This window comes from Nuphar pumila, chromosome 5 (genome assembly GCF_984573655.1).
Source record: "Nuphar pumila chromosome 5, dmNupPumi1.hap1.1, whole genome shotgun sequence".
NCBI lineage: Eukaryota > Viridiplantae > Streptophyta > Magnoliopsida > Nymphaeales > Nymphaeaceae > Nuphar > Nuphar pumila.
In genome coordinates, this window is record NC_143253.1 from 130,360,129 (window position 1) to 130,376,250 (window position 16,122).

General features: G+C 38.6%; 1 protein-coding gene across 1 annotated transcript in view; it reads left to right on the forward strand.

Moving 5' to 3' along the window:
* LOC149838722 (O-fucosyltransferase 31-like) overlaps nt 1–12,934 on the forward strand; it is a 31,436-nt gene extending 18,502 nt beyond the window's left edge. The window contains exons 8-10 of the mRNA XM_090006766.1: nt 11,510–11,737; nt 11,813–12,010; nt 12,632–12,934. Coding sequence (XP_089862892.1) covers nt 11,510–11,737; nt 11,813–12,010; nt 12,632–12,841 — 636 coding nt within the window. The 3' untranslated portion in view covers nt 12,842–12,934. The remainder of the gene's footprint in view (nt 1–11,509; nt 11,738–11,812; nt 12,011–12,631) is intronic.
* The last annotated feature ends 3,188 nt before the right edge of the window (nt 12,935–16,122 follow it).

Sequence of the window (16,122 nt, forward strand, 5' to 3'; positions counted from 1 at the left end):
TTATAAGGAGTCAAGGTCTCTTAGGTCACCTTGATGGAACCACTCTCGCTCCACTCGAATTTGTTACGAGAGAAGAAAAAGGCGACAAAGGAGTAAGTTCAATTGTGTATGTTAAGAATGTAGGGTACCTCAACTAGGAAAGGAAAGATCAGTCAGTGGTTGCATACATCACTTCCACCTTGTCCCAAGAGGTTCTTGTTGCAATTCCCGACAATTGTACTACTCTACAACTTTGGGAAAAATTAGTTCAAACATACTCACAAGTTTCGCAAGCGAGAATGGTTTTTCTCAAGAGGGAATTTCAGATGTTGAGAAAAGATTCCATGACCATCATGGAATATCTGAACAAAATGAAGACTATCACAGACCAACTTGCAGTTATAGGATGCGCGGTGAGTGACAGCGATATGGTACAACAGACTCTGAGTGGATTGGGATCCGACTACAATATGATCGTCACTTTACTATTGTGTCTCCCTGCCCTTCCTACCTTTGATGAGTTGCGAGCAAAATTGATTCAGTATGAGATGACTCTGAAAGGGTTCTCTGAGGAATCTCACATTCACACAAACTCTCAGGAAGTTTTTGCCACAGGGGTGACTATTGGTAGAAGACGAGGACGAGGACGACAAGGGCGAAGTGGACACGGAGGGCGTGGTCTGCTTCCCACTCCAAATATGTTAGCTCATACGTAGGGATCAAGATCCACTCCTACCTGCTTCCTTTGTAACAAAAAGGGGCATATCAAGGCGAATTGTTGGCATAATCCAGAGAATAAATGAAAGGGTCCACAGACAGAAAACAAAAAGAAGTTCTCAAGTAGTGGAGAGATTAAAGATCTGCTGATATCTGCCTTGTCAGAGTTGAAATTGAAGCAGAGTGATGAAGGCACTTGGTTTGTCGACTCAGGGGCAGCGACTCATGTGACAGGTGATGCAAGTAAGATTTCTAATCCCATTCCTTATTTTGGAAAAAATAAGATTGTCACTGAAGATGGATCCCACCATCCTGTTTCTCTGCTTGGAAAAACTGTCATTCCCATGTCATATTCCACTCTTACTCTTTCTGACGTTCTTCATGCTCCTGACATTAAGAAAAATAGTCTTTGTTTCCAAACTTATTGATGATAATAATGCTTCAGTTGAATTCACTCCCTTCTCTGTGCAGGTCAAGGACCTACGCACGAGGGAAACATTCGTTGAAGGAAAGAGACGAGGCAATATGTATGTCTTTGAAGAAGCTCCTTGTCATGTTGTTCGCCCTGTCCACCTGAATTCAAAGCCTTCATTAGAGTCGTGTTCATCCTCTTCTGCTAATGTTTTTAGTATTTCTGAATGTAATAAGTCATTCTTATGGCATAGTCGATTAGGACATTGTGAAAGTCATTTTATTGAGAAACTTGTATCTAATAATCTCATTCCAAAAGAAAGTCTAAATAGGGATGAGAACAGTCACAAATGTTTCAGTTGTCTTTCCTGCAAGAGTCATGTATTGCCTTTTCATTCAATTAATAAGAGAGATTCAAAACCTTTTGAGATAATCTGTTCTGATGTATGGGGACCCGCCCCAGTTGCCTCTGGATCTGGGAGTAAATACTATCTAATATTTGTTGATAGCTATACTCGATACACTTGGATATATTTCATAAAAAATAAGTCGGAAGTCTTCTCTTTGTTTCAAAAAAAAATTTTCCTTGTCAAAAATCAATTTTCTGAGTCCATTCAATTTTTTCAATGTGATGGAGGTGGGGAATTCTCATTCCGTGATTTTATTTCTTTTCTTCAAAATAACGGAATAGGAAGAAGGGTGTCATGTCCTCACACCCCTCAACAAAATGGAATTGTTGAACGAAAACACAGGCATATCATTGAAAGTGCCATGAGTATGCTTCATGACAACAATCTTCCCATCAACCTATGGACATAAGCTTTCCATTCTGCCGTGCATGTGATAAATAGACTGCCTATGATTATTCTGGAAAATAAGTCTCCTTATCACTGTCTTTTTGGAACTCATCCTAGTTATTATGATCTACGTGTTTTTGGATGTGTCTGCTATGTGCATATCGATCAGTCCTTGAGAAACAAGTTTCAAGATAAGGCTCAAAAGTGCAGATTTGTGGGATATGCAAATGACTACAAAGGATATAGGTGTTATGATCCCACCAACAAACGCATCAGAACCTCAAGAAATGTTGTCTTTGATGAACAAAATTTTGACCACGGAGCTGACACAACGAATATGTCAACTGAAATTTACTATCCTTGGCTGAGCTCAGAACTTTTTGCTGGCTCCAATGAAACATGTTCCTCAGATTGCGTGCAACAAGAAGAAGAGGTATTTGAGAACACTGGGACGTCAGGGTCACAGAATGCAGAGGAAGTACCGGGCAGATACAAAGGCATTGTCTATTCCAGACAGAGACCGACAACATCAAGCCATTCAGATCATGTCTCAGTCGCCAATCCTACTCCTTTTCATACCCTTGCAGTCAAAAAATCAAACCGCATACGACATCCTATTGACAGGTGGGTTAGTTATAACAACTTCTCCTTGGATCTTCAACTGTTTTTAACTGTCATCAATAAGGACGAAGAGCCCATCATGTATTATCAGGCAGCAACTTCTATGAAATGGTGAAATGCAAGCCTTGCATGAATGTGGAACATGGGAAGTTGTTCCCAGACCACCTGACAAAAATGTTGTCGGACCCAAATGGGTCTACAAAATCAAGTACAAGCCAGATGGAACCATTGAACGATATAAGGCAAGACTTGTAGCAAAAGGATTCACTCAAGAAGCAGGGCAAGACTATGATGAGACTTTTAGTCCGGTTGTAAGAATAGGAACGATTCGAATTATCATTTCCCTGACTGTTGAACATGGATGGAAGTTGAGTCAGCTTAATGTAAAAAATGCATTCTTACATGGGGATTTGAAGGAGGAAGTATACATGGAACAACCCCCGGGATATCAAGAACAAAATTGTAAAACTCATGTATGCAGGCTAAAAAGAGCCATCTACGGCCTGAAGCAAGCATCTCGCTCTTGGTTTGATAGCTTCTCATCAGAGATTCAAAAACATGGATTTTCACGTTCCATGCTGGACCACTCATTATTTATCTTTAAAAGCCAGTCTGTGACCACTCTATTATTAATTTATGTCGATGATATTATCATCACAGGAAACTCTGCGGACCACATCCAAGAAATAAAAGACTTATTAGGTCAAAGGTTCAAAATGAAAGATCTTGGAGTTCTACGCTATTTCCTTGGTGTAGAAGTTGATAACCAGGCTCATGGATGTCTCACTCAACACAAGTACATTGTAGATGTTCTCAACAAAGCAGGCATGAAAGACTGCAAACCTCTAGGAACTCCGAGTATACTTCATCAAAAACTTAGCGCTCATGATGGAGATCTGTGTGATGACCCCACCAGGTATCGCAGCATAATAGGAATGTTACAATACCTCACATTCACTAGACATGATATTGTTTATTCAGTCAATCAAGTGTCTCAATTTATGCATGCGCCACGTACTGGACATATGGAAGCGGTCAAGAGGATCCTTAGATATCTGAAAGGGACTATTGGGGATGGATTGATATATTTACAACAGTCATATGGCCAAAACGAGCACGAAATTACTGTATATTGTGATGCAGACTGGGCAGGAGATCCTGACGAAAGAAGATCTACATCAGGATATTGTGCCTTCATTGGAAGAAATTTAGTCTCTTGGAGCAGTAGAAAACAAAAAGCTATCGTTAGATCAAGCACTGAGGCTGAATATAGATCCATGGTTGCTGCCACTGCCGAAGTCACATGGATCAGGCATCTTCTAACTGAAGTAGGAGAAAAGATCTCCCACACTACCTTGCTCTGTGACAATCAAAGTGCTATCAATATGTCATTCAATCCAGTACATCACAGTCGTGCCAAGCACATTGAGATCGACCAACACTTTGTGAGACAGAAGGTTGAAGAAAAAGAGATTGAGCCTGAGTTTGTCAGTACTGAAAGACAGGTTGCAGACATATTTACCAAAGGGTTAACCAAGGATCGCTTTTGGATGCTTAAAAGCAAGTTGTTCATGGTCCAAAACCATGATCAACTTGAGGGGGGGTGAAAAAGGTGCAGGATCCGACCCGATCCATGTAACCGATCCATGTAAAGACCATATAACTTTCTTTTTAGTTATCGGGTCTGGATACACCAGACCCGGACCCATAGTGTAATGTAAACTTAAATACACATTTAGGTCACGATTTCTTTTACTGAAATCGTGACAGCCGCAATCTCTCTCTCTCTCTCTCTCTCTCTCTCTCTCAATACAGGGACAAAGGAAAACTTACAATAGGGTCATAGTGGTTTCCATAATATGTCTATGTTTTCTCTCCGCTAATCCATTTTATTGAGGAGTTCTAGGGTAAGATCTTTGATGGTAAATTTTATTTTGTTTTAAAGAATTTTGAAATTCATTGGGCAAATATTTTCCACCTGAATCAGATCTAAGTATAAAAATGTTGCTTTGAAATTGATTTTTGACTATCATGTGAAAATCTTTCAACAACAACGACAACAACTACGCCTTCATCCCAAAACAATTGGGGTCAGCGATATGAACCAAAAAAGAAATTCATTTTGGGTCTTCCACATGAATCCTTTTCCTCCAATCATTTCTATCCAACGCCATGTCCTCGGTGAGGTTCAAAGCATTCATATCCTTTCCTATCATCTCCATCCAAGTCTTCCTAGGCCTACCCCGACCTCTTTTAACTAATATATTTTTCCATTTCTCCAACCTTCTAACTGGAGCATCATTAGGCCTTCGCCGAATATGTCCAAACCACCGTAAACGATTCTCTCGCATCTTATTTTCAATGGGTGCAACACCTACCTTCTTACGTATCTCTTCGTTCCGAATCTTATCTTTTATTGTATTTCCACACATCCATCTAAGCATCCGCATCTCAGCTACACTCATTTTTTGAATATGATGTCTCTTGGCAGCCCAACATTCCGTACCATATAGTAAAGCGGGTCTAATAGTCGTCCTATAAAACTTTCCCTTCAACCGCAATGGCATTCTACGATCGCACAGCACTCCAGTAGCACTTTTCCATTTCATCCACCCAACCTTTATCCTATGATTTACATCTTCATCAATTTCTCCATACTTTTGAATGATGGATCCCAAATATTTGAAATAATCATTCACCGGTATATCTTGCTCACCAAGCTTCACTACACTCCCATCACTACTTCGTTGCTTACTAAACCGACATTCCATATATTCAGTCTTACTCTTACTCAACTTAAAACCTCTAGCTTCCAATGTCTGTCTCCATAATTCTAACTTAGCATTAACCCCAGCTCTAGACTCATCAATCAAAACAATATCATCAACAAACAACATACACCACGGTACATTTTCTTGAATTGATCTCGTAATCTCATCCATCACTATCGCAAATAGGAAAGGGCTTAAAGCAGATCCTTGATGTAACCCAACCGTTATCGGAAAATTGGATGTCACCCCTCCACAAGTGCGGACATTGGTTACTACTCCTTCATACATATCTTTAATTATACTAATGTACTTGAGAGAAACACCTTTCTTCATCATTGTCCACCAGAGAACGTCCATAGGTACTCTATCGTATGCCTTCTCTAAATCAATAAAAAACATATGCAAATCTTTGTTCCTCTCTCTATATCTTTCAATAAGTTGTCTAAGAAGATGTATAGCTTCCATAGTTGATCTTCCAGGCATAAAACCAAATTGATTCTCCGATATCATGACAACCTTCCTCAACCTAGACTCAATCACCCTCTCCCAAAGTTTCATAGTATGACTCATGAGTTTTATACCACGATAGTTTGTGCAATCTTGTATATCACCCTTATTCTTATATAAAGGCACCAAAGTACTCTTCCTCCACTCATTAGGCATCTTATTTGTTCGCCAAATCAAGTTAAAAAGATTTGTCAACCATTCTAAACCTTTCTCTCCCAAGCATTTCCAAGCCTCGATAGGTATACCATCTGGGCCAACTGCCCTTCTTGATTTCATTTTCTTCAAAGCCTCTGCAATTTCTTTCTTTTGAATCTTGCGCATGAAGTCACGATTTATCTCATGAAAAGGAATGGAGAAGTCTCCAAGATCTTGAGCATGACTATCATTAAATAGCTTATCAAAATAATCTTTCCATCTCTCCTTAATCTCCTCATCTTTGACTAAAACCCTTTGCGTTTCATCTTTGATACATCTAACCATACCCAAATCCTTCGATTTCCTATCTCTCATCTTTGCAAGCCTATAAATATCCTTCTCGCCTTCTTTGGTATCCAACTTGTCATAAACCTCCTTATATACCTTAGCCCTCGCGTTTCGAACAACTTTTTTAGCTTTCTTCTTTGCTATCATATATTTCTCCAAATTCTCATTATCACGACTCTTACTTAGATTTCTATAACACTCTCTTTTAACCTTAATAGCTAATTTGACATCCTCGTTCCACCATGATGTATCCTTACCTAGTGGTGCACCGCCTTTAGACTCACCCAATACCTCCTTAGCTACTTTTCTCATACCACCCGCTATCTTATTCCACATTGATTCTGAATCCTCCTCGAGACACCAATCAACTTCCTTAACTACCTGCTCTACAAACATTCCTTGTTTAGCTCCTTTCAGTGCCCACCACTTAATTCTAGGATCTATCCTATGTCTATCCCTTTTGCGGCATTGTCTAATTCTAAGATCTAAAATTAAGACTCTATGTTGTGTAGCTACACTTTCTCCTGGTATAACCTTACAATCGATGCAACAACCCCTATCTCTCTTTCTAAGTAGGAAAAAATCTATCTGACTCGTATTAACCCTACTTTTAAATGTTACTAGGTGAGACTCCCTCTTCCTAAACCAAGTGTTTGCTAAGATCATATCATAGGACAAAAAAAATCTAAAATCCTTTCTCCACTTTCATTTCTTTCTCCTATACCATAGCCTCCATGGATATTCTCAAATCCATCCCTACTAATGCCTACATGTCCATTAAGGTCACCGCCGATGAAAAGCTTTTCTCCATAAGATGTCTCTTGTACTACTCCATCTAAATCTTCCCAAAATTGATGCTTAATGGAATCATCTAAACCTACTTGAGGTGCATAAACACTAATAATATTAATAATATCCGTACCTAATACTAATTTAATAAGTAAAATTCTATCACCCTTCCTACGGACCTCAACTACATTATCTATAAACTGACGACTCATAACAATCCCTACTCCATTCCTATTCCTATTTATTCCTGTATACCAAATCTTATATCCCCAAGGTTCTATCACTTTAGCTTTCTCACCTACCCATTTGGTCTCTTGAAGACATAAAATATCAATCTTTCTCCTACACATAACATCTACTAACTCTACCAACTTACCAGTTAAAGACCCTATGTTCCAAGTGGCTAACCTAATTTTATGGTCTTGGACTAACTTCTTTACCCCCACCCGTCCAACAAAGTGAGGGAACCCTTGCCTATTTGACACCACACCCGGGCGCCGGTGTGACGCGTCGCTTCTGGGCGACGACCTAGCAACCCTTGCACATTTATCACTGCCTCCGGGCCTAGAGAGTACAGCGCGTCGCTTAGTAGGGAACGCCCCAACGAAATTCTCATATTGGTTCATTTTCATAGGATATGACAAAGTTTTTATGCTGGCTGTCATAGGCCTACCGCAACCCTCCTCCTTTATCCGGGCTTGGGACCGGCAGTGTATAACTACACAGGCGAAGTTATCATGTGAAAATCTTTAAAAAAGGAAAAATCATTCTATTTAAAATTGAGGAAGTAGACTCACATGTATCTAGTAAAATCATTAACAAATGTAACATAATATGAATAACCTTCTTTTGATATGACCAGAGAAGGGTCTCATACATCCGAATGCACTAACTCAAATGGTTTCTTGGAAATAAAAGTTCTATTTGGAAATAACATAGATTTCATTTTTCCAAGGATACAATATTTAAAAATGATATTTTTTCATTACAAATTTTTTTCTAAAAAGGGAAAAGATACATCTTTGAATAGCTTGATGTCTTCTATGCCAAGTTTTAATATCTTTATCTTAGATATAATTACAAAAAGATTTTTAAAAAAGAGATAAAGAATCCATGAAATAGAGATCTCCCCTCCTATGACTTTGCTCAATCTGCTTTTCGGACCGGAGATCCTCTTGCAAAGAGCAACCCTTAGATGAGAAGGAGATTTTCACATCCATGGTCGAAAATTTGCAAAACCGAAAAAGGGTTTAAGTTTAATTTAGGAACTAACTCTTGTTTTTTGGTCAAAAAAGTTTTGAGAATTTTTAGAACATAAGATTCCAAAACTTTTAATTTTCAAAAATGTTCCATCGGCAGTAGAAACATAAAATAATTTTGAGTTAGTGCATGTATCGAATAGAGAATTCTCATGCAGAGTCATATGGAAGGAAGCTTCTGAATCAAGAATCTAAGAGCACATACCTGGAGGAGAGAATGAAGCTATGGCGGCACCCGAAGTTGATGAAGTCTTGAGAAATTATTGGAGTGCCATCATTAATTGATTTATGGAGTCCGAGATCACCTCCATATTTGCTTGCCTCTTCTTCTTTCTTAAATAAGGATTCTTTAATGGGAGCTACCGTGTTTTTTAGTTTGGGTCCAGCCAGTTTAATATGTTCCGGTCGTTACAAAAATGACATACAATTTTTCTTGAACCTCTATTGTTGTATTGTCTTTCGAAGTTACGTGGGTCGTAGGTTTTAACATTGTTGGAAAATTTACCACTAACACTTTATCTCCCACACTTAGTCATGTCAAGACAAGTCTCTTCTTGGCAAATTTCAGTAAGAGCTTCTTCTAGTGGTAACGAAGAAGTTCTATGGAGGAGAGACGATCTCACTTGTTCATATTTTGGTTGTAAACCATGAAAAAAAATGAAAAAATGTGTTCTTTTTCCATTTGCTCATGCCTAAGTTTTACATCTTCTATGGCTACTCACTTGGGCTCAAGAAGTGCTAGCTCATCCCATAGAGGGGATAAGACACTAAAACAATCTTGAAGACCCATGTCCCCTTAAGGGCTAATACAAGAGAACACACATTTTAAAATATAAACTTTTATTAATAGAATGCTTAAGCAAAAGATAAACAAAAATGGGGACAAGTAGTCTCTATATATACACAAACTAGCACAAGGCCCAAGGCCATTGGGAGCTCTCAATGACTATAATTTCTAGCAGTTGGGATTTCTCCCAACTACTCTATGGTTTATTGACCATAGAGCCCCTGTGGCATATCAAAAAGACAAAAATAAAAAATATAAAAAAGATGACTAAACTGTCCCTAATGGACAATCCTAATTATAAATGTAAAAAGATAAAAATGCCCCTGATGGGCATTACCTATTACATGACTATATCTACTTCTATATATAATTACAAGTATGCCTATTTTAAGTGTTTAACACTCTCCATATAGGCAAATCATTTGAGAAGGCCACACTAATTTCCCTGATGCTGGTGCTATGCATAAGCTTCCTCTGATGTCTTTCTTATTTTTTTGTTTGGCAAGATAGGGTTAGGCAGGCCCCATTCTGGGGGTTTGTCCTTCCATATTCTGTTTAATTTCAGAACCCCCAGTCTTGCAAGATTCATAGCTGCACAATTCTGCATTTTTCCAATATGATGACACATTCCTCGAAATCGAAGCAGCCTTTCCACCAGATCAGCCTCCAGTTTATTAAGTCGAACCTGACCTAACATTCTGCTAATCCTCCCCACCACATCATATTGTGAGGACTCAATGATCACCATGTCTGAATACGGCATGTGATTCAGGATATCCAACCATACTTGCCATTCTCTAGTGACTTCCTTTTTTGGCTTGGAAATCCATCCCATTACATTATTCCAGCCATCACTCCTTATAGCGAAACCCACCGTCCACTGCCGGTTGCATAGCTTGAATACATTAATTTTCTTCCATCTGGGGTTTTCCATCTATTAGCAATAACCATCTTTGACATCTTTCTTGTTAATCCAAAGATCCATCTTAAACATGTCCATCCATCCTAACTACATTCTCATCATCACTTATTACACAACATTCAACACCATACAGTAGCTTACATCTTATTGCAGTCTTATTCCACTTCTGGTTCTTTTGGATTCCTTCTAAGTAGCTACAATGCCTATCCTTAATCTATTACCAAAACAATCTAAGTCATTAGTATCCTCACTGATATTCATTTGGCTATTAATTAAGAACAAAAACTGCTGCTACTGAAATATAATCCTATTTCTTGAACAATTTGTTGAAATTTGTTCTAGATCATCACAGATGGGAGTGGCTGGTGCTAAAGTATGCTTCTCTCAAATGCAAGAAAGAAATTTTTATTTTTATCTTTTTTTTTTAGCAATCTTCCATCTTTTGAGCTGCTAGTATCTTGTTCAGTAATTTTTAGACTTTTGAGTTACCAGTGTTTTTTGGAGTAGCACCAGTTACCGGAAGCTTCATAGATTAGGTGGAAAGCACGCTTCCCCGAAACTCGCTTCAAAAGCGGGAAACTCGCTTCAAAAGCGGGAAACTCCTCACTTTCGAAACTTGATAGGAAGCTTGATTCTCCCATTCTTCTCATATGCTTATCGCATTTCTTTCCTGCTTCCCCACATGATTCCTATATGCTTCTTTCATGCTTCTTTTTATGTTTTTCATGTGCTTTCTTTCACACTTCCCGTTCACTTCTCATGTGCTTTCTTTAAATTGACAACCATCATTTTTAGATTTTGAGAAGAATTTAATTCTTACACTATGAAATCACAAAATTTAAGAATAATAATTTTTATTTTAGTTTTTATTTCTTTCTCCTTTGATTTGTATTTTGCTTTCCATTTGATCCCATATCACTTTCTCTTGTATTCCTATTTTGCTTTTAAATTGATTCATCGCTTTCCGCTTCTTATAAATTTTAAAATATCTCGCTTCTCATTTTGTTTCCCCCTATCACTTACTATTCTGGTAGCCTTGAGTAGCATCCTGTGTGTGTGAGAGAGAGAGAGAGTGAGAGAGAGATCATCTACTTTAACCTTTATCATGGGACGTGAATTGTAGCTTCTTAAAAATGCTAACTTCCTGGCAGCTCTATTCATCAACTTTTATTTATAGGTTAGCAGTGCCAGTGTTATAGGTGAGGGACATGATGTGTTTAGTACAACGTACAGAAAGGTCGTTGCTTTATCTGATACACTGTTCCTGTATTTGTATTGTTGACTTCCTGCTTATGATCATGTATGCTCTGTTGAGTTTCAAATCGTAAAATTTTGAAGTCTATCACTCTCAGTAGTGCTAGTATAGACTTACTATTTTCATATTCTTAATCTAGTAATTTCTGTGGTCTATATTATAGGAACTTGAATCATTATTGGATGCCTTTTAAACTCTATCTTCTACACAGGATATGGCAGCTCATTCTGCTTGTGATTTTGGAGGTGGAAAGGCTGAAAAAGTGGCCCTTGCAAAATATCGTCAAGTGATTTGGCAAGGAAGAGTCTTGAATTCGCAGTTCACGGATGAGGAATTAAGGAGCAAGGGACGCTGCCCTTTGACACCAGAAGAGATAGGCTTACTGCTTGCAGCTTTAGGCTTTGACAACAGCACACGTCTCTATCTCGCTTCCCACAAGGTGTTAAGCCCATTCCTTTTCATGATATTGTGCCCTTCCCTTTGAAGAACAGATCTGAAAAGGATTCTTTCATAGGTGTATGGTGGGGAAGCAAGAATCTCAGCACTGCGCAGGCTTTTTCCTTTGATGGAAGACAAGAAGAGCATAGCATCAGAAGAAGAGCTGGCAAAAGTCGAAGGGAAAGCTTCTCTACTTGCTGCAGTTGATTATTACGTGAGCATGCACAGCAACATATTCGTTTCAGCTTCTCCGGGCAACATGCATAATGCACTGGTAATGACATCTTTACATCTGTTTTGGTTATTTATGGTTGCTGTTTAAGATTTACAAATATGTGGTTTACAAAATGTGCCTTCTTGGGTGCTGTATATGTGCACACCTAGTATCACATATGGGTTATGGTGGTGACATGGTGGGATCAAAATCATCCTCAAGTATCATGAGGCTGTAATCTGGGGCCAGCGTTTACCACGCTAGGGCAGCTGATAAACTACTTTGCACACCTAGTATCACATATGGGTTATGGTGGTGACATGGTGGGGTCAAAATCATCCTCAAGTATCATGAGGCTGTAATCTGGGGCCAGCGTTTACCACGCTAGGGCAGCTGATAAACTACCTTGCATGGTGAGCTTCTCCCACCTATGACACGGGAGAAGCTCCATTGTTGCTCTAATAGAGGTTGGTTGCATGCAATAGTTGTTTAGTTATTGGATGATACTGTCAAATTTGTCTTGCAAAACAATATCAAGGAAAGTTGAACACAGCGAGGAAAACTAGGCAGAACACGGAAAATCAACGATGAAAAGTAAATGTTTTTAAAAACAACAAAAATTGATGAAGGGTAGATGCTTGGTTTATGTGAATCACTAGAACTTGGTTGTTTCTATACTAGGTGGGACATCGTTCTTATGCAAACTTGAAGACCATAAGACCGAACATGGCGTTGTTGGGACAACTGTTTCTAAATAAGAACTTGGGATGGAACGAGTTCCAGGAGGCTGTTGTTGATGGGCACATGAACAGACAAGGGGAGATCAGGTTGCGGAAACCGACTCAGTCGATATACACATACCCCATTCCAGATTGTATGTGCAGTATGTAACATGTATTTGAATTCTGTGGACCAGAAAATTATACTTCTGTGATCACCTCTTGCAGCTAATAAACATTATCTAGTAGCTTGTGTTGTAAATCAGCATGTTGTTTGTAGTGCTCTCTCTCTCTCTCTCTGGTGCACACACATGCACACGTGCAGGCAGAAATGTGAGAGAATGTTATGCTATCCTGTAAATGCTCATATTTAGTAAGTGCTTCGGATGAATGTCATAAACACCATCCTTTCATCCATGAATAGAAACACGCGCATCCAGAGACAAATCACTCCATCTCAACAGAGACGGAAAGGTTTGCGGCACATGGAGGAGCATGGGTGGCCATATGATAGTGAGCCCACGCCTTGAAGTTGTTGATCACAAAGCCATGTTGGTTGTCCTCAACTGAGCTGATCAATTCCAAGACGAATCCATTGACATCAAAGGCTTCATCATGCTTGGGAAGCTCATGATGAGAACAGCTGACTCTAGCAGCTTCTTCGGCTGTATCAAATATGCCAAGCCAGTGCCTTCTCTTGCAGAATCTCTTATTTCGGCGGAGAACCTTCCCCACGGCCGCCTCCGCACTCCTCTGTAACCAGTGCTGTTTCTCTGCATCTTCTCCGCTTCCATTTTCATCTGCAGAACAGAATGAGCAAAAAATGAGTAGCTCCCGTTTGTGTTAGGTTTATGCTGCTACCGCAAAGAAAAAGAAGACGAACAATGTGGGTGGTAACGTGGTGCATGGTTTTATCATTATTCTCATCAGAGTCGGTTATAAATGGTAATTGGTGTGAAACATCTGCACGATAGTATGGTTTAGCGACATGCAATATGGTATTTAATGCTTAGAGAATAGACCTTTGGGTGCTATCAAGTAGGGGTGCACACGAGTCGTACTCGAGCTCAGTTTAGGCTCAAAAAGCTCGGCTCGTTCATAGATGAGCTTGAACAGCATGTGAACAAACTTGGCTCAAGTCAAGCTCTAGTCTGGCTCGGCTCAGCTTGAGCCAAGTTGATTTTTAGAAATAAACTTTTTCAACCAAAGGGCGGAGAGATTCGGAACACCCACCTATCGCACAAACGTCAAATACACTACCCCCACTTGGATGAAACATTTGTTTGTGCCTTTTATCCAAAAAAAATTATACATATCCTAAAACTTAGCCATTGTATGACTATTAACCGAGCTTTAATGTTTGATCAAACTTGGCTTGTTTATTTACTCGGACTAATCCGAGCCGGGCTTAAACAATCCGAGCCCAAGACGAGCTCGAGCAAGCTCGGCTCATTGTGCAGCCCTACTAGCAAATAGCAAAGGCTTATATTGAGAAACTGCAGATTTGCTTTGTGCTGTGTAAGGTTGTCCAAGCTATTCACTAGTAGAGACAATAGTAAGCAAACCCAATGTTAGTCAATACCGTACCCCGACGATTCAAGTGAATCGTCAGATTCCAAATTGAAGCTGAATTGAACTGAATCGGCCAACTTTTAACCAGAAAATGATGCGTCATAAAAATACTAAAATATTTTAACCATTTTTTCACATTAAAAAGGTACCGAATCAGCCATGTACCATATCGATTTCTGGTCGATACGATACGCATCGGCCAATTCAGGCCGATTCCCACCTATGCTTCTCTCTTTTTTTAATAGATAACGAAGACTGAAGGATTTATCCGACGCTCCTTGAAGGACCCCAACCATCACTTTGCCAACCACCCTTTATAGATGTAAAACCTTGGGGTACTCTACCTTTGTCCACCGGCAATGTTTTTCTTTTCAGACTTGTAGTGAGGGATGCACGGCTCAGGTATCCTGTATATATGTATATATTTTTTTCACTTTGTTTTTATAAAAATAAACCGTTTTTTTATAATATAAGAGAAAAACCCTCTCATCACTGGCCAGCCACACATTGGCTGGCCTTTGATTAGTAAAACCCTTGAGGTCACCAAACGGAAAAATATAGATTAATTGACATGAGTGAACGTGGGTGACTTACGGTTGGCAGTTAAAGAGCATGGTGCAGCAATTAGTACAGTTAAAGAGAGTGGGATCTAGAGCACCATAATCCTACATAACTTCTTGGGTTCCATCTAGAACTGGCACCAAGCTTTCCATGTTCAAGCTTGACTTGTTTCGTTCAATACAAGTTTGAGCTTTGGGCCCAATCTTATCCTGCCACACGCTCAAGGTGGTCTAAGCTTGAGCAATCTCCGACAAAAATATCTATGTGGTCAGATTGAGTCAATAAAGCATGAACTCAATAATTATGTGCCTTCAATAACACCGAATTTTACAGAAAATGACTGTACTGCAAATAAAATGACACATTTTCTGAAATGCTCAATAATTTTTGAAATCTATCCCATGACCAAATTCACAAATGCTGAAGGATATGCTTTCTTGGTATCACAAACTCTCACTAAAATGTAGATTCACATATTTTTTTTGTGTGAACTTCACAAAATTCGCGTAACCAAATTTGTGAACCTCACTTAATTGAAATATGTGTAACTTTGCAAATACTCAAGGAGATCTGCAAATATGTGGCGATCTTCATGTTGCAATTTGTTGTGAAGTTCGCATTTGAAGTGATCATCGCAAATTTCTGTAAATTCGCATGCATGCTCAATCATATATAAAATTGTTTGTGTTCATTTTGTTTATGAAAAGAACTCACAACATTTTTTCTCTCTCCTTGTAGTAATTTTTGTGATATATATATAGGAGAGTATATATGATGGTACTCTTGTTTGTATTGATCTACCTACTAAATGGTAAATATAACGGTAAGCATGATTTATTTAATATGTTAGTAGGTTTTATCAAGTCTAATATACCATAAGATTCATTTTTTAATGGTGAAAAATTAATGGCTCACAATTCATGAAAATATGGGTAGTTTTAGAAATGGTATAAAATATCTTATTTGAGTCAAATTTAATACATGAAAATAGCAAATAAAACATACTAAACATCATTCAAATATTAGATTTTATTTTTGGAGCTTAAATCTATGTAAATCAAGAGTGTACCACTCAAAGTTATGGTACAGTACCACCATGTATGTATATACATGTATGTGTATATGTATATGTATATATATATATATGAGAAAAATATTTGCTACTAATGAAAGTAAGAAACTAATGAGCTCGAAATCATATGTGCAAGTTGATTAAGCCTTGGATCATGTTTTTTTTTTTGTAAAAATGTGATCTTTTGAGTTATGAAATTTTGGTACATTGTGATCCATTTATTTTTGGACCACTTTCAAAACCTAATT